A 19,986-nucleotide genomic window follows, 5' to 3' on the forward strand; every position below is an offset into this window, starting at 1 on the left:
AACCACAAGCAAAAAAAAACCCGCCTGCCTTTATAGCAACGAAGATTTAGATGCGTTTGCACGTGTTAGATAATTGGAGTTGAATGTATTATTTCAGCGCGATATATTTTTTGTAGTAGTTTATTTATTATTTTTAGTAGGTAGGCTTTTGTTTATAATTTCTTCCGTTTAAAAATAGTCATTTAACTATCTAAAAATAGTCATTTAAATATATTTTAATAAGTACTTGAAAAGATTAGTAGCACAGATTTAAAATTACGGTACCTACGAAAAAATCCTTGCTGTGTAAAACAATTGGAAAATCCTTATTGAAACTACGAAAATGCGGGTTGCATTAGGGTTTAATAAATTTAACATTATCTTAAGTGCTTTGCAAACATACATTATATGAATAATCCAGTAGTAAAAGCGGGCGAAGCCGCAAGGGGGTCGCTAGTATAATATAAAATATTAATGAAATATTTTCATTTCCTCCCCCTATTAACGAGGCAAAGCGCGGCGTTGAGTTCCGCCAATCAACACGCAATGCCCCAAAAGAATCGAAGAATAGCGAAATGGGGAACGGAGTATCTTAACACTGGGTTCCTAGGTTTCCTCTGTCATAATAATAATAACAATAATGTAATATCTGTTATCGATACAAGCCTTGTTAAAACGCCCCCCCATTATTCATCTTCGTCCCAGTGAGGACACTATCTCCAACAATGATTCACACTCGTAGTTTCAAGTGTCCATATGCATGCCTTATCTCTGACAATAGAACCCTACAATCTTAACCTTATCCACGTATTTTACTTCCCTATGCATACTTTCTATTAACACTAGAAGCGCCGCCGCCCCATTTTTGTCCCAAACGCAACTTTGATTGTATATAACTTTTTTATTTGTTAATTTATGTTGATGAAATTTTTTTACTATTACCAATTTTACACCTTTATTTAATTAAAAATATAAATAATTTCATACCAGTCATACTTTTTGAAAAAAAATTAGATATACCTAGAACTGCCGCTGGGTCATTTTTGTCCCGCCATTATTATTTTTTTATTTGAGGGTATAATTTGACATATTTTCATGCCTCGGGGACGAGGTGGAGGTGAAAGGGCGATGCGGGGGCGGAAAAAAATTGAATAGTAGGTTTAGCAGTCAATGCCTAAGTTTTTAGTGTTCTTTAGGTTTTAAGGAAATAAAAAACCCTTATAAGATCATTTTTCTGTCCATCCGTCTGTCTGTGCCTTTATCTCAGGAATGCTTGGACAAATCGAGTTGATATTCATATGAGTATATGAATATCAACTATATGACGATCTACAATCCCTTGATTTCCTGAAAAAGCGCCCTTAAAAAAAGATATGACCATTTATATAGTAAAAAACGTGTATTTCGACACTATAAAGGGAATCAAATTAATAAGGTACTTTCAGTTAACTTAGAATTATGAAATTTGGCAGCTAGCATCTATATGTAGTACTAGTACAAGAAAAAATCTGAAAACTATACATTTATGTATAAATCTTAAAAAATAATAGCCTGAAAAGTAGGGTAAAATTGGTGTCAATACGAAATTTTGCCGCTAGTTCAAGTGAGGTATCAGATGAAGGGATGACTAAGTTAGGCTTGAATTTCAGAAAAACACTCGATACCAAATGTGGGCAATTGTAGGGTAGGTAGAGGGAACCTGGGAACCTAGTGCTATGCACTCCGCTGGCATTTTCCGCCGAATTCTGGAGGCATTACTATGCAATGTTATAAATCATCTGTGATGTGTCACTGATGAAGAATATATTAATGTATTACTTGGCCTAATAATAATATTAACTAATTTCAATAACTTAAAATTTTGTAAGAGTTATTCAGTTAGTTGTCACGACCTTAGAACGTATTTGAAATATTTGATTCTTTCTTCGTGTTTTGTTTTTTGGTACTTTTATGCTTGTTAAAGAATAAGAATTGATTATTAAAGATGGTCTACATATTTTACGCATTATTTTAATAATATTTTTTTTGTTTTATACCAACAATCAACATAATAAGTAGAATGGGACAAATTTGTCACGACGGCGGTTCAAGGGGGGTCTCAATCTTCGGCACTTCTAGTGTTAAAGTACATCAAGTATATATTTTTTCAGTTTCCCGCATACAACAGGGTAGGCAAAGAGAACCTAGTGTTAACACACTCCGTTCACATATTTCGTCTAATTTTCAAGGTATAACGTGTTGAGTGACAAAAAATCAACGCCGTGCTTTGCCTTGTCACCAGCGGGAAGAAATATTTAACATTTTCTTACGTATAATATTTAACATTTTAAAAGGTTATTCTATACTTAAAAAAGAAAAATATATTATTAAACGTAACGAGATTTGGACCTCCATAAACCATAGGCACTCGAAAAATATATATGTATATACGTTTCCTAGAACAGTATTTTACCTTTCACAATAGCACCAAAAATCAATACAAATTTTAGAATCTCTGACATATAGTAAAATAGTGTAGAAATACAAGTGTCTTTATTAAGCGCAGTTGGGAGTCTTGCTATCTGAATATTACGTCGTGTTTCGCCTTCATATTGTAATTTCAGTGTTACAGAGAGCTAGAATTACTTTGAGGTTACCCACTTCCTAAATAAATATTCCGCTATAGTTTTGAGTATATTTGCATTTTGTGTAGTATATTTGTAGTTACATTGTGTTAAAGCTTAAGTAAGAAATTATATGTATTATAGTTAAAAAAAATAGCTTCACGCTGTATCCCGCACACAGCAGGGTAGGTAAAGGGAACCTAGCGTTAAAACACTCCGTTCCCACTTTCCGCCGAATTCTGGAAGCATTACGTGTTGAGTGGCAGAACGCAGAAGCAGGTTGTAAAAAAATTATGGATATTGACTAAAATACATTCGAATACATTTTGAATCATTATTCGCTTGAAAAAACCGGTGAAAAGATTTCACATCGCAAATAATCCTTCAAAGTGGACAGTCGGATCCTGAAGGAAAGATTGAAGTTGGTTCCAACAAATCCTAGAAAAGAATTCCCGGTCCTCTAAGTACTTGACACGTTACTCTCGAGACTGACACAATCGTGTTATAACAATAGCTGGAAACCACACTGTGACTTCACATTTGCTGACCGAAAGATTTATCCGGAACCGAACGCTTCACCTCGTTAGTGGAAAACTGAGTGCTTTGGATATGGTAGTTATTTTAGTGTTTTGACGTGTGAATGTGTTTTCTTTTTAACCTAGTGTTAAGACACTCCGCTCCCTTACTTTCCGCCAAATTCTGAAGGCGCTGGGGCAGAACTCATAGCCAATGCGCCACGATAGCCCTTTTAAATAAATTAGTTATTCAAATGCATCATATTTATCATATGAACAATTTTTTCTAGTTCATAACTAGAAATTAAATATGCATACGTAATATTTCCCGTGCACCATACATTTTACTTTTAACACCTGAAATTTACTATTCTATGAAAAAAAAACCATTTAACAGTTATTTATTGTTTACATTCGATACTTCCCAATTTTTGATTTATTAGAATTTTTTTTTCACTCAAAAAAATATTCAGTTTCATCGCGACATTGATCAATTGTCAGTAACATCACGTAGTTGACGAACGCTATCAAATGTACTTTTATGAATTTATCATTAAGCACTCATCTATTTCCACTTCGTCACTTTTGTAGATGAAATTTTAAGTGAAACCCGAAAATTTTTAGGCGCTCGCTTTTAAGTAAATCCAAGAACGAATTTGAAATGAGCTTCTAACAACATTGAGTGGGGAGGTGCATAAATATTAATGTTAGAAGCGTTGCTTTAGATTAGGTTACATTTGACTGTAAACTAGAAAACTTTCCCTCACAATGGGAATATGCTGTACGAAAGATATCTTAAAACGACTTGAGCTATAAAAAGTTATATCGTAAACGTTACAATAAGGTTATTGTACGAGTAAAAGCTTTTTTTTATATTCGCGCTGTATTTTATATCGTAGGGTAGGCAGAGGAATCCTAGTGTTCTGTTTCTCACACATCGCCTAATTTAGCGAGGGTTGAGTGGCGAAAATTAGCGCCATGCTTGTTAATAGACTGATGAATTAAAAATAATATATATTCGTCAATGGTAATTAAATCAAAAACTATGTGAGCCACTACGCCATGGCGTTTTGGTTGTATATTTTTTTCACCACTCAACACATAATGAGTCAATAATTGGATGGACAATGAGGAACGGAGTGTCCTAACCATAGTTTCCCTTTTGCTTTGCGGGAAAAAGCGTAAAGCGGCGTGAAACTACGTACAGCTATGTTCTATTCTAATATATATTGAATCCATTACTTTTATGCTAGCAAAACACACTAACCACTGAGCCACAACACCACCAAATCAAATCTATCCATAATCACCCATCATTTATCATCAAACAGATTATTAATAAACATTTTATTATAAATGAGGTTGAATCTCTATGTCGTGTTGACGCCAATATTGGATTTTCCTATTATTATTGACACATCCATTAATGCGCTGTCAGTCACGTGGAATTGTTTTTGTTTACAAAACACAGCATTTCAAATCAGTGGTGTTTATCGAATGTGGCCTTCTTGCCTCGTTTGTGATTGATTGACTTTTTTTTAATTTCATTTGTTTGGCTATAAATCTTTTGGTTGATAACATTGATGTATACTGATTTAAATCACTTTGTGTTGTTGTATTAGAATTAAACGGTGTAAAGAAATTTAGTGTAAACACAATGGTCGTCGTCCTTGTGAGGAATAGTTAGGAATAGTAGAATTGAAACAGAGTGTCTCAATATTAGGTTCCTAGGTTCCCTCCGCCTTCCCTCCTCCTAAGTGCAGGATACCGCGCGAAGGTAGGATAAGACAAGGTCGAGTAAGTTAGTGTCTTTACACTAAGTTCCGTATTCTTATTTGATTATAAATAAACTAGCAGACGCGCGCAGCTTCGCTTGCGTAATTAGGGGTGAATTCTAATAAACCACGAAACATGTGTTCAATGAAATATTTTTAAGAGTCTAAATTTCAAATTTTATAAAAATCGGTGCCGATTAAATTTTTTTTCCATACAAACTTTGAACCCCTATTTCACCCCTTTAGGGTAAAAATTTTTCAAAATCCCTTCTTAGTGGATGTCCAGATTACAAAAGTAAACATCTGTCCAAATTCCACGTTTCTACGCACAGCGGTTACGGCTGTGCGTGCGTCTTACCTCAGTCAGTGAGGACAAGTCCTTTTATATATATATAGATGAGTAAAATATTTAAAGATTTCAAGATAGAAGTTTATTTTTGATATTTGATATTTTTAACATAAATCTATAGGAAGATTTTTTTGATATGGGGCCTCGCTCTGGTAGACAAGGCGTGGCGTTATGCTCCGCCACGCATTAACAATTTTGTTTTACATAAAATCTTTAAAAGTTTAAACAAACCCAAATAACACCTAACATTTTGTTCCAGGTCTCAATGCAGTCAAAATAGTCAAAATCATAGTTCCAGAAATAATACAATACGGTGTACAAGACGCCGTCATTTTGGACTGTGACTACTCTTACGGCAACAATACCTCAGGATTGGTGGTGAAGTGGTTCTTCAAGAACAAAGCCAGACCTGTATATCAATGGATTGCGTCTCAGAAACCCCAGGATATGGGCATACTGCGGGGTCGGGTCGATTTGACGTATCGGGCTTCAAGTGATCCATTGAAAATGCATAGAGCCTTGCGTATAGTGAAGCCGAATACAGACATTTCGGGTGACTATACGTGTGTAGTTTCCACTTTTATGGAGGAGGATTCGAGGACGAAGCAAATGATTGTTTTTGGTAAGTTTTTTTTGTCTCATTATTTTTTTAGTTAGTCGTGACGCAGCAGACGTGTGTGTGGTGGTGATTGCATAAATTTTTGCGCTCTGATGTCGAGGTAAAGCGTATAACATGCAATGCGCCTGGAATTTGGCGGAAATTGGAGAGCGGAGTGTTCTACCACTAACTGCCTATCAACGATTTCTGCATACCTCTGTCACCTCGTCAACTGGCCCCCCCATAGAACCTGTATGATATCTCTTCTTGATTTTTTCTTAATCTTACTCTATTGTCAAAAGTACTGTGTTCATTTTCTCCAGAGCATATATTCGTTTAACTCACACATATAATAAAAAATACTCTAGAATGGACAGAACGTATCGAATATGGGTTAAAAATTCAGTCTGCTTCGCTTCCATAGTATAAAAAATGTTTAAATATTAAAAAGTATAGAAGCTATTTGTTATTTTTTGCAAATCGATTATTAAAGGGCAATCCAAAAATGAATTCTGTAGATGTAAAAATAATAAGTATTAATGAGAAATTAAAAGCGAAAAAAAATATTTAAAATTAATATTGTAGAATTTATTAAAATTTAAAATTAAAATGAATGAGACGTATCAGGCCAATATTACTTTAAAAAAACCAAGAATATTGAGCCATCTTATATGCCTTTCACGAAAGTGATCCAGAAACTCGATAGAAACAACATGTAACACGTATGTAATACAAAATTTCATATTTGGGGTCGGTTCCTCATAAAACGCTTACTACGCACATGACACGTCCTACCGTCATTTACCAATGTCGGTTGGTTTAAGTCATAAGAAATTATATTTTTTTAGCTTCACTCTGTATATTATAGCGGGGTGGTCAGAGGGAACCTGGGAACGTAGTGTTTAGACATTCCGTTCTTCACTTACACATTTCCGTTTGCCACTTTCCTTCGTGTTGCGTATTGAATGGTGAATCTTAGCGCTGCGTATTCAGGATAATTTATTACTTAGTTTTCGTGGTTCTGGTAACAAGACAAAACACGGCATTAAGTTCCGTTCCATTTCGTTTCCGTTCCGTTTCAATATGTAATGTCTCTAAAATCGAGAACAGAGTGCCATAATATTACTAAATGCTGGATACCTACAGCATGAAGTTTGTAAATATTCTTTTATCTTATCCATTTTTTCTCTCTTTAAATATCTTCCTTGTTTACGAATAAGCTAACCAAGGTTAACAGCATCTGCTATCCGTTTACGTTTTTGCAAGAATTGTGCGGTTTCGGGGTAACAAAAGAAATGGCTTGTCATCGACGTCGGCCATATTTAGTAACACGATTTTTACGTAAATTTCATTTATGATTTAAAATTTCGCTAAAATGAAAGGTATAATTTTGATAAGGGTGTAATTAAGGAATATTTGACAGAACAGACAGGATTGTGGGTTCATTCTTACCAGTGCAAGACATTTAACATAATTCCTACGAATGGAAAAAGTCAACAAAATATCTATATAATAGTACCTACTATCTCAAATTGTGCCCCAGAAAACTAGAACTTGGAGTTTAATTTAAAAAAAATGTTTGTTGAAATAGCTATAATATTTAAATTTGCAAATCCACCCTTTAGTTAACGCGTTTAATCGAATGTAAACAGATTCGTTCAACCGTCGTTGCCTGCCTTGTTGTTAGGTAATTGTTTAAGAAATAAATATTGTTTAAAAATTGTCATTTTAGTGTAATTGGTGAATAATTAAATCAGTTTTATTTCGTAATATAATCTTAAATACATAAATATCTTTTTAGCTTCACACTATATCCTCCAAATAGCGGAGGATGAGCCTCCTCCATCCCCCAGTTATTAGTAGAGGGAAATGAAACAAAAATGAAATAATTCCTTCCCCCGCAGTGGGAATAGAACCCACAACTATTGCCTTTATCTATATATATAAAATCGAAAGGTCACTCACTCATCACGAAATCTCAGAAACTACATGTGCTAGGAATCTGAAATTTTGCATAGGAGTTATTTATAGGACGTAGGTGCTCGCTAAGACGGGAATTTGCAATATTCGACTTCTAAGGGGTTGTTTTTGGGGTTGAAAGTTTGTATGAAACTTCGTTACTACAAATGCTAGGAGTCTCAAATTTTGCATAGACGTCACTAGGACGTAGCCATGGAGACAGAAATTAATAATAACATAGTTCACGCGGATGAAACCGCGAGCGGGCCGCTAGTATATATATATTTACATACAAATTAATATATAAAATATGTATATATTTTTAATATACGAACACAACATCGTGCACGCTTGACTTTTGCCAAAAGTTTGAGACAGTTTCAAGATTTATGTGCGTATTTTCGTGAAAGGTAATATCAGTGGGAGAGAAAGCAACAAATCATGTAGGTAGTATGATGAACAATATTGTTATCGGCGTCACTACGTTTAGATATAATTTGATAATAACGTTATTGACTGGTGAAAATATTTATGGTACCTATACGTCTCTTTATTAAAAAAAATATAGCTAAATTGAAACTGCCTCCTTTTACAGTCGGTTGAAAATAAAAAAAAGAATATGTTTTTCTAGAAATATATCTATATATATAAAAGGACTTGTCCTCACTGACTGAGGTAAGACGCACGCACAGCCGTAACCGCTGTGCGTAGAGACGTTAAATTTGGACAAAAGTTTACTTTCGTAATCTGGACATCCACTAAGAAGGGATTTTGACAAATTTTAACCCTAAAGGGGTGAAATAGGGGTTCAAAGTTTGTATGGAAAAAAATTTAAATCGGCACCGATTTTTATAAAATTTGAAATTTATATTTTTAAAAATATTTAATTGAACACGTGTTTCATCGTTTTCTAGAATTCTCCCCCTAAGGGTGCAAATAAGGGGTTGAAAGTTTGTATAGGTTTATTTTAAATCGTCACCAATTTTTATAAAATTCGAAATTCAGACTCTTAAACGTATATAATTAAACACATGTTTCATGGTTTTCTAGAATTCACTCCCTAAGGGTGCAAATAAGGGGTTGAAAGTTTGTATGGGAAAAATCTTAAATCGCCACTGATTTTTATAAAATTTGATATTTAGACTCATAAAAATATTTAATTGAACATATGTTTCATGGTTTTCTAGAATTTACCCCCTAAGGGTGCAAATAAGGGGTTGAAAGTTTGTATGGAAAAATCTTTAAATCACCACCGATTTTTATAAAATTTGAAATTTAGACTCTTAAAAATATTTCATTGAACACATGTTTCATGGGTTATTATAATTCACCCTTAAATACGCTAGCGAAGCTGCGCGCGTCCGCTAGTAGTTTATAATACTGCAGAAGTAATTTTATTATTTTGGAGGCCGACTGTATGATAAGTAGTTGTGGGTTCAAATCTCACTCGGTTTTAATTATTTTCATGTATTAAATATTTGAAAGGAAAAAGAGAAGCAGAGAGTCATTACATCTGTCTTGATACACGTGATAAAATATTATTATAATTATAGAAGACATGAAATAAAAGGACAAATAAGTTTTAACGTTTTTACTAAGATTATGTACTGCTGGTTAAATATTTAATAATATTAAAAAAAACAGCTGAACCCTAGCATAGCAGAGTAGACAGAGGTCACCTAGTGGCAAATTGTTCCCAATTTTTTCCCCAATTTTCTTGTTGGTCTATAATTTAGTGATGAATGTACCTATATATTAAATACTGCCTTTAAATAAGAACAAAATTTTTCACTGAGTAATTTAATTCATCAAAGCTTTTTACATCTAATACTTTATTCTTTACATAGTACACCGTCTTCGTAGTACCGTTCTTTTTTCCTCATACGTTAATTCGTTGGTGGAAATTAAGCCAGCAGATATATATGTTATTTAACACGCTTCCAAATGTTGTCTCTTAGGAGTTACTCTAAGTCCTTGTACTTATGTGTAATTTATTACCGGCTTAGTTGTATAAGACGTTGTGACAAAACTTGGATCTTATGACTTGAAGAAATCATAATGCCATAATTTAAACAAAATTAGGTTTAATTATGGAATTAAATTTGAAATGATTTACTTATTATATTTATTTTAAATAAAATAACAAAACAGAAAAAAATATCATAATATTGTGCAGAAAATCTTAAGTAATATCATTAAACTTTTGCTTGCTCAAAACAAAATAATAAACTATTTAATATTAATCTCAAACCACGTTATAAAAAATTTAATAGAACACCCTGATACCAGACTATTAGCATTAAAGTTAAGCAGGGGTATTTGCCGTCTTAAAAGAAAATTTCACGAGAACTAAGAACTTAGCAAAGAAGAAAGCCAGATGGTTTCAGAAAACACAAAGAAATTACATTTTTAACGTATACAGTGTGTTCTACAAAACCATTTTAGACTTTATAACACCGTTTTGGTACGTAGCTGGAATGTTAACAGCTCATTAAATGCACTTGCCTTTGTTTTGCAATATCGTTGTTTTTGTTTTAGTGAAAGTTATTTAAATGTTTATTTTTTGTACAATGATTTATTTTGTTCATTTTGCAGTAAAATCAAAATTAAATGTGACTCTGGGCTATATTTTCAAATTTTCTTAGGAAAACTCCTTTTTTCAATAATCAGAATAAGAAAATGGTAGGGAATTGAATAGGGAAATTCTGTTTTCCGCTTCCTGCCCATATAGAGCCAGTTATGTGTGGGCGTGTGTGTCAGAATTTTATGTTCAAAATTTTCTTTGCGGCGAGGGCAAATAAAATTGCGGCGGCGGGGCGGACGGCGCTGAGTTCCGCCACTCAACACGCAATGGCTGCGATACACTAGGTGTTTCCTCTGTCTACTCTGATATGTGCAGGATACAGCGTGAAGCTAAAAATAAAAATAAAAATAAAGGACTTCAAATACCGCTATGATAATTTACCTAACACCACTAAATATAAATGTCCATCATTATTATAATTTACTTGGGGCAGTTAGAAGTCACGTTACCCAAATTCCCTCATTACATCTAATCTACTCGAATAACTTATTCTGATCCCTTACTGACTGCGGAACACCAAAATGATAATTCGAGTACAAGTAATATTATTGAAATTATATGAATTTCACAATTTTTTTAAAAAATATGTTTTTGTATTTAAGTATTTCTTCTAATTTCTAACCATTAACTGTTGCTTGCACCGTTCGTAGCGAAACGGCACGATCCCCACTAATCTAGAGAAATATTTTAATTTCCTTAGGATTGTTAGAAGACAAAGCGCAGCGTTGAGTTACGTGACACGAAATATCTCAAATAATTTATCAGAAAGTTAGTATTCGCTAATACTAAAGCTGTTTCTTATATTAAATAATATGTTGTATGGTTGCAGTACCGGAGACGAACTTCCGGCTTATCCAGAATAAGACTGACGACGACACAGTGAACGTCATCTGCGCAGCGGACGGCGCCTTTCCTGCTCCCAACTTGACACTGGCGACACCGGAAAGGTAGGAAAAAATGTTTAAATTAGGCTTCTTTAGTCATAAATGCCATTTTTTTATAGCTTTATGTCTTATTCTGCATACCTTGCTAAGGTAGGTAGAGGGAACCTAGTGATATGGTATACTGTTCCTCATTTTGCATCCAATTATCGAGACAACACGTATTGAGTAGTGGAACTTGAAACCACACTCAGCGAGAAAATGGGAAAAAGACATTAAATTGAAATAATTATTGTGTAAGAATTAAAATCTACATAAGCACTTATAAAGGTTTTAGGTATAAATGTGTAGAGAATCCATGAACTCGACACGCAGTAAATCAAAATTTGGCGGAAAGCGGAGAACGAAATATCTTAACACTATGTTTTTTCTAATCTTCTTCCTATATACTAATATTATTGCTTTAAAAGGATAATACAATCAAAGTTATTATATAAAAACGTATAGACGTTAAAAACAGAAAAGATATCAGCGATAGCTCCAGTAATATAGAAATTAGCATTTTTTTGTCGAATTCATTGTAAAATAGTATTTTTCCAAGGTTCTTTATTGCTCTATTACCTTTAATGGAATTATATCGCGTGTAAATTGAGTTTTTGTATGATATTTTGCTTGTTACATAAGTTAGTTTCAATAGTCGCATTGAATATTACATTCAAATAATTTTCATTTACCAATTGTTACAATAGTTTAAATAACTAGATGCCCTTCTGACACAGTGGTACAGTATACGTATGACTGTGAAAGCGATGATTACGACTTCGATTCTTACTCGTGCGATTTTTTGTTACTGCCACAGACAAAGCGCGACGTTGTGTTCTGTCACTCAATGAGCAATGAAAATTAAACTAGGTCTATCGTCTACCTTGCTAAGTGGATTGTATTTCTTAGACAAAACATAAAAATCATATACTGCCACAGAATTATTTAGCAAATGATTCTGATGGCTCTATAAGGGCCAAAACCTTTTAAAAAATTATAGAGAGATTTCACTAGTACGAGTATACCTCTTGTATTTAATTTTACTGCGTACAAATTAACTCTAAACTTATCTCGGTAATATCATTCCAGGAGAGAAATAATACAATGAACCATTGTACCTTCATAAAGTAAACACGAGATCCCTTCTTATGAACTGCGGTAAACGAGCTTGAATTTTAAAGGATTTAGTATGTCCAGTCCGACTTAAAATTCACGTGGATAAAGCCGCAAAAGTTTCATTATGAATCCTAGAAGTGATTTACATTCTCTTTATACGTTTGACAAACTACTTTAGTTGAGTTTTGAAACTGCATTGTTTTAAGTTAATCAAGTAGTTAAGTGTGGAGAAGAATGTTTTAGAAAACGTATAAAAAATGTCGTGCGACTGTAAAGCGGTTTCTACTTGGGATATCAAATATTTAATTATTTAAATTTCCTCGCGGCGTTGAGTTTCGCCATTGAATACGCAATGCCTTCATAATTTGGCGGAAAGTGGATAATGTTCATATTGTATTGATCTTATTTATTGCCAAATTTTATAATTGTAAGTCCATGGACGGAACCCTATAGACTTTCATATAAAATACAGCTAAAACGATGCATAAACGATCGTGTCTTTTGATTACGTTGAGTTAGAAGCTTTGTTTTTCCTGTGCTATAAGGGAATGTAGGTACATTTGAATTTTTAATATTAATTTCAATTCAATAATTCTACATAATCTCGAGATAAATGGTCTTTTAGACATAGAGACAAACAAAAATATACTATAAGGGCTTTGTTTTTTTCTATTAGGATACGAAATCCTAAAAACAAATTTCAGAACATTTGAAACTTTCTATACTTCCTTGAAAACATAACATATATTACCTTACCTCAATAGGTATGCCATATCTTATGTTGAACAACAAAAGTCATGAATCTTCCAACATATTGCCAGATGGCCGTGGCCGTGTGATATACTTGTTACATTACTACATACTCGTATACTTGCGGAATGGATATTACACACGTGTTCTTATATTATATTTATATTTAAAAGCTAAGTACATACTTGAAATAATTATACTTCTAATATCTATTTGTGTCATCAATGATTGATATTGACATCAAATGATTTCTCTTTGAGATTTTTAGCTTTACATATGTATGCCACACATAGAGGGGCAGGTTCCGTTCCCATTAAGACACTTTCGTAGATGCAAATGCTCGTGGTTTCGATTCCCACTCGAGGGAATGACTTGTCATTTTAAGTCGTTTTCCTTGCTCTAATAATAATGAGACAAACCGCGGTATTAAGTTCTATTCAAAACAGGCATTGCCTCAAGAATTCGGCCTAAAGTGAAGAACGGAAGTATATAAATGAGGAACGAAGAGTTTTAAAAATAAGTTCCCAGTTCCCCTCTGCCTAAGGCTATGTGCGAAATACAGTTATAACACATTTAATCTAAACGTATTAACTAACGTAACTCGAGACCTAAGAATTAATTGACAGTCAAACAATGTTCCAGCAAATAAGATTTAAAATCTAAAACTTTTAATTTACAGTTGTAAAATGTCAGTATTGTCAGTTCGCAGGAACTTCCAGCAGTTACCAAACATATAACACGTTTAATGGCTTCAAAACCATTTCTCCACAACAATCGACTATGGTGCGTTTATTTCAGAATAATCAGAGCATATGTAAAATCCATCATATGGTTAATCCTATTACATTTTATATCAACTTGTCACCAGTTTTCGACATTCAATTCGTTTCCCCTTTAAAATACTACTCATTATTTAGCATTTTGTTTGCAATTGGTCTGTTTATTACTAAATATTGTATTTTAATATGTTATATTGAATTTAAATTTCATTTTGATGGCTTATTTTATATTGATATAAGTTAATTTTATGTATTGTATTTAAGCACTGAATGGACATTACAAGGCACTCCGTTAATATTAAATCACTTCTTCGGGTTTCCGACGACTGGGGGTTCGATTCCCTCTCGGGGGAGCGAAATGTTTAATATTTTCATTTCCTATTCATTCAATTTTCATTCTCTTGTCTCTGGTAAGTTAATTTTGTAATTATTTTATTGACAATTTGTATGTCTGTATAGAAATTTTATGACAAGGTAATTAAATGTAGAGTGTTTTGTGTTTAAGCATTGGTATGAAAACTAATTTGACTGAATAATTTTAGTAATTGTTATAGATTAAATGATGTATAATGTATAAATAGAAATATGAAATTAAATGAGGCGTTCGTTTTGCAGCTTTTGGCTGTAAAGGCAACGGTAGTCGATTCGATTCCTGCTCTGTGGAAAAAACGAAGATATTAAATATCTAATTCACTCGAATGAGAATAGAACCCACAACCATTACGTTTACGTTTACCTTGTACCTCTTGTTTCAAGCTATTTCTTATGAATAAAAAAATATTCACAAAATATTCCCTTTAAAAAAAGATATAATTAGCACTACGACGCCCCAACAGATAGCTACCAACATCTGCAATGCAGGACTAACTTTAAAAAAGCTGCGGCTCCCCTCATAACCAATTGTAAAGGAACAAAAGCCTTAAGAATTACAAATGATGTAATTTGACAGTCCACTTTCCCGAGTCGTGTTTATTTGAACGTGAAAGAAGCACCTGTGCTCCTGTCCCGGTATGAATTGAGTGAAATTTAACTTGTGACTAATATAACTTCAAAGATGTCGTTGAGAATGAATTATTTTTCTTTTCTCTTTCTTAGCTAGCAATGGGTGCTATTTTCTTTCTCTTTTCTCTCGTTTACAATGTACCTTGCATCTATAGTATATAGTCAAGTTTCCTCTGCTTGCTCTGCTATCATTTTCCATTAAGATGCTGCCGTTCCTCACGTCCAGCCGAATTCTGGAGGCATTGCGTGCTTAGTGCGGATCTCAACGCCGCGCTATGCATCGTTACCTACGAAATGAAAATATACTGGAGTGGGCATTGAATTCTCAACCTGTCGCGTTTATAAAAGTATAAAAGTACCTACAAAGAAAAAAAAATTGTGTAATTAACAAGGTTGTCTGAATATTATTTGATATTAAAAGTATAATGAATTCCTTTCAATATGTTTTCTAAGTATTTGCTTATTATTAATCGTTTTTAGAAATTCTATTATATTGAAAAAAATAATTTATCTACTATTGTACGACAGTAATAAGAAAAACACCACGCAAATTGTAACCAAAACAAAGCCTTTCTTTGAATGTATGAAGAAATTCTAATTTTTTTTAATAGAATCTTAAGTTTGGTGTCTACGAATTTGTACTGAAGATTTATTAAACATACATTACATATTGATTATTATACGCACATAAAGTTTACCGATTAGAACAGTGTGTGATCGTACACCGTCCGTTAGCGGTAGCAATTGAAATGTTAACAGAGAAATCTTAACAGAATGTTTTAACCCTAGACTTTGTATATGGGAGAGTAAACAGAGCGAACCCAGTGTTGAAATACTCCGTTCCCCACTTTCGAAACGACACGAATTTTAGAGACATTACGTGTCAAGTGGCGGAATTCAACGCCGCGTTTTGCCTTGTTACTCATGCCACTTGCATCGCGACGGCCTTAAAACAACACTAAATTCTTCTAAAAAATATAATATAATTAATTTCACATTAAAAAAACATAAATTTGGTTAACAATACGAAAACATAACTTCGAGTATGGTCGCTATAAAAATATGAATGACCAATAAATTTATAAAGAAACTTGGCAACGGTTAAGGCGGAGATTAAATCCGGTGGCTTTCAGCCTGGTGTTACCTGCCAACTCTCAACTGAAATATGTTTGGTGTAATCTTCTATCTGTAATAAAACATCTTAAGTGGTTATTATGAATGTGTATTTTTTTATCTCACATGCTGTGGTTTTCTGCTATATACCGCATATGAGATAGCTCAGAGCTGAGTTCCACTACTCAACATGTTTCGAAAATTAGGTGGAAAGTGGGAAACGAATATTCTTAACACTAGGTTCCCTCGGCGTATCCTGTTATATGTGGCACACAGTGTGAAGCTAAAAAAAAGAAAAATCACATAACTTGCATAGATATCTATACAAAAACATCTAAAGTGCGCTTTTTGTTAAAAAATATCGATCAAATGTAGGAAGTATACAAAGCGGAACGATCTCCATATTTTTCGATATTGGAAATATTTTTGGCTGGAACTATATAAATTTTTAAAAAATTCTGTGTTAGACAAAAGTGGATTTCGTTTTATGATTTTCATGAGAATATTTTCTGTGGATATATATTATATATGAATGTATATACAGAAGGCTATTTTATAGCGCAATCGGGTTTATAGAGTGTTATCGTTGAAAGATTTTCGTATTTATTCATAGAGGCCTTTGTAGAGCAGTTAGAACGTGCCTCAATATGGTATGGGTACTAGTATGAATTTAAATCGACAATAGAAAAATATTTATTTTTAAATTACACCTCAGCTTATTTGGTAACATTTCACCTAGCACACAAGGTCTTTAACGCTGTTGGTTATTTGTAAAAAATATTTGTTTTTTTCTTCCATTTTAGTTTTATGCGATACAATGACTAGTACATACTCGTATATATAACAACCTTAAGCGTCTTAAAAACATTGATTCGATTAAGAGTTCTAAGAAGCGCGGGCCCTTTCCGTTTTAAAATTTATTTTTCTTGCGATAAACCTCTTGGTTGCTTGCGAAAAATCTTATGGTTCACAGCACTTTTGCCCTGATCCTCTTTTAAATTTCTATTAAGATTTAAATCTATGTTAATCTGTATTGTTTATATTTTTTGTAATAAGCCAGCTTTTGTCCGCGGCTTCGCCTGTGTGATCAAATGATAATAACTAACATTTGTAAACTAGCAATTAAATACAGCATCTATAATTTATGAAAATTAAGTTAATCGTTAGTGACAAGAAAGCACGACGGCGAGTTCGGTCACTCAACACGTAATGTCTCTAAGACTTCAAAACTGGATAACGGAATGTCTTAACACTAGGTATCCTCTGCACCTGCTTCCCAACTACATATATGCGGGATACGGCGTAAAAAGCAGAAGGAAGCTAGTGGAAAAAAATATTTTAATTAATGTACTGCAATACATTTTTTATATATCACGTAAAAAGAAGCTCCATTATGTTCATACATTCACGAAAGTATAATGCATTGCAGGATTATGTAAAGTAAACGGGAAAAAAACGATGTTTTGAAATTGGTACGAGCATTTTTATCAGCGTACGCCACCTTATTTGCAATATTAGACTGTGAGGCGATCCCCTGCGATCAATATTGTCACTGTATGTATTAGAGTAATATTTCTGGATGAGTTTGATGGTTGTGGATTCGAATGTCACTCGTGGGGATGGTTTTGGAGGCCTAAAGACTGAGGTCATTGAAAAAATATAATAATTTTACCGTTCTAGCCTGACAATGTGCAGCGTTGAGTTCCATCCCCTAACAAGCGATATCTTGAGAAAAAATAGGGCTGGAAACTTGAATAGTGAGTGTTGACACTAAATTTATCTCTATACTGTTGTGAGATACAAATCGTGAAGCTTAAAAAATATATTTTAAAGAATAATAAAAGTATGATTAATTTCAGGATGTTTATTAATATTTATTATCCACATGTGATTTCAAATCAATCGACACAAATAAATTTACATCTAAATATCATTATTGTCAGTTCTACAGGAAATGACTAATCTCGAGCTTCCCGCATGAGCATCGACTGCATTTAATTCTATATATTAGTTTATTGTTATTATTTAATGTACAATATGGTTTTCTTTGTTTATATGTGGTCTGTACAATTGACATTTGACACAAGGGACATATTTCAAGTTGAACTTTTAGTTAGAGCGTCTAAATGTCATTTGATCTCTTTTTAACGTGCATCTACTATTGCGTAATATTGTCTCTTTACCGTACTCTCCTTTGTGTGTTTTCCATTCAACGTGACATTGGCGAAGTGATTAGTGCTGAACTGGCACGCTCGGATCGCCATAATTAAAGAACAACAACAACAATAAATGTCATTTGTTATGGGTTCGATTCCCAGTCGGGGAATCGCTTACGTTGATGTGTTTGTATATTAGGTTGTCTCTTATACTAAAGGATACCTTTAAATACCTCAAAAAAATATATTGGGACTTTTTTCAAAGAATGACAAATGCAACGACAAGTTATATATTTTTCTGTATAAGTAATAATTGATTATTATTATATTTAACCTTAAACAATTAATTTACATATAATATTATTAACATAAACATTCTATTAATAGTTAAATGACTTTTCTAGGCGTTTAGACGGCGTATCGCACACACTCAAGCTCGTTAACGGGAGGTACTCGGCGGTGGCGTCGGTCACGCTGCTGGACGCGGACCTGCCGACCCCGGCGGAATTTATTTGCACTTTGCGGATACCACTCGCGAACTACGCTGTAAGGAAAGAGGCTATTTACTATCCAGGTTAGTGGATTTGTGGGTTTTCGTGGGTTTGTAATGATCGTTTAATATGATTTTATACTTTAGGTGTAGGGTGCAGCGTTAAGCTCCGCCAGTCAATACCCTATGTCTGAAAAATCCAGCGGAATGTGGAGAAATGGAGTGTATTAAAATTAAGCTCTCTCTGCCCACTCTGCTACGACGGAAAAATCGTAAAAATAAAACAATATTCCGATCTCAAAAATAAATGAAACTACAATAATATACAAAGTAAACTTTAACCCAAGTATCTAAAGTACGCTCAAAGAAAAAACCGTTTACGAATTCCGTTAGAGTATTAAAATAACTTAATCATAAAATTAAAACATTGCGGTAATCAAGAGCAGTATTCGAGACCCAAAAATTCAACCTTTCTATACATTTGCGAGGCGAAACGAATATAATTTTTTAGTACTAATAAACGCAAGATGTTTTATAAAAAAACGTTGTAGGTACTTTTAAAGGGTTAATTTTATTTTATAATTTCTTTTCACCTGAAGTTTTTAAACTTATAGCAGGGTAGGCACAAGTGTTAATTGGTAAAACGCAACGCCAATTTTTGTCCAGAAGGACAGTTAAATAATTGATTCCCTCGAATGAAGATTGAACCTACAACCCTCATTTTTATAGATAAATGAAACAACCAGTGCGGCATGATGACTTTTAAAATTCAAATCCGGAAAGAAAAGAAGTTGAATCAAAAAGTGCGACTGTTGTGCACATGAGACGTCTTGATACATGACACATGACAATTATATAGATAAAATAAGGCACTAAATTCCGGCTATCATCATCATTTATTCAAATAGTTGGTGTTTTCTGATCACTATCTCTCTCTCACTACTAAAAAAACTGTTATTTATAAGTAGCACCCTAAACAAGTAGTTAAACCATTCTAAAATCCATTTCGTCGTCCGTTAACCCGATTGTAGGCAGAAACTGAAAAGAGTAAACTAATATAAATATATTTTAAGGTAGCGGAATAACAATTCCGCCGTATAATTTGCGGGAAGGCCATTTCAGCTTTTTATCTTGCCAAAGTTTGTGTGCACAGTTATCTAAACTGTGCGGATGAGGGGTCCACCACAATGAAACTGGTGAATAATTTAATACTTGATTAACTTTATTGTTAGAAAAAATCTGTAATAGAAATGGAGAATACTTAATCTGTTTTGGGGTTGTTGAGTTTTGTAAAG

At 33.5% G+C, this 19,986-nt stretch overlaps 1 protein-coding gene across 1 annotated transcript in view; it reads left to right on the forward strand.

Annotated features, from left to right (window-relative positions):
- Positions 1-19,986, forward strand: part of LOC146529803 (uncharacterized) — a 74,354-nt gene that overhangs the window by 48,870 nt on the left and 5,498 nt on the right. The window contains exons 2-4 of the mRNA XM_085200482.1: positions 5,481-5,843; positions 11,192-11,309; positions 18,606-18,775. Coding sequence (XP_085056608.1) covers positions 5,481-5,843; positions 11,192-11,309; positions 18,606-18,775 — 651 coding nt within the window. The remainder of the gene's footprint in view (positions 1-5,480; positions 5,844-11,191; positions 11,310-18,605; positions 18,776-19,986) is intronic.

The sequence above is a fragment of the Heliconius melpomene genome, chromosome 17 (assembly GCF_056956725.1).
Source record: "Heliconius melpomene rosina isolate 202511_hmr_F chromosome 17, ASM5695672v1, whole genome shotgun sequence".
NCBI classification, from domain to species: domain Eukaryota; kingdom Metazoa; phylum Arthropoda; class Insecta; order Lepidoptera; family Nymphalidae; genus Heliconius; species Heliconius melpomene.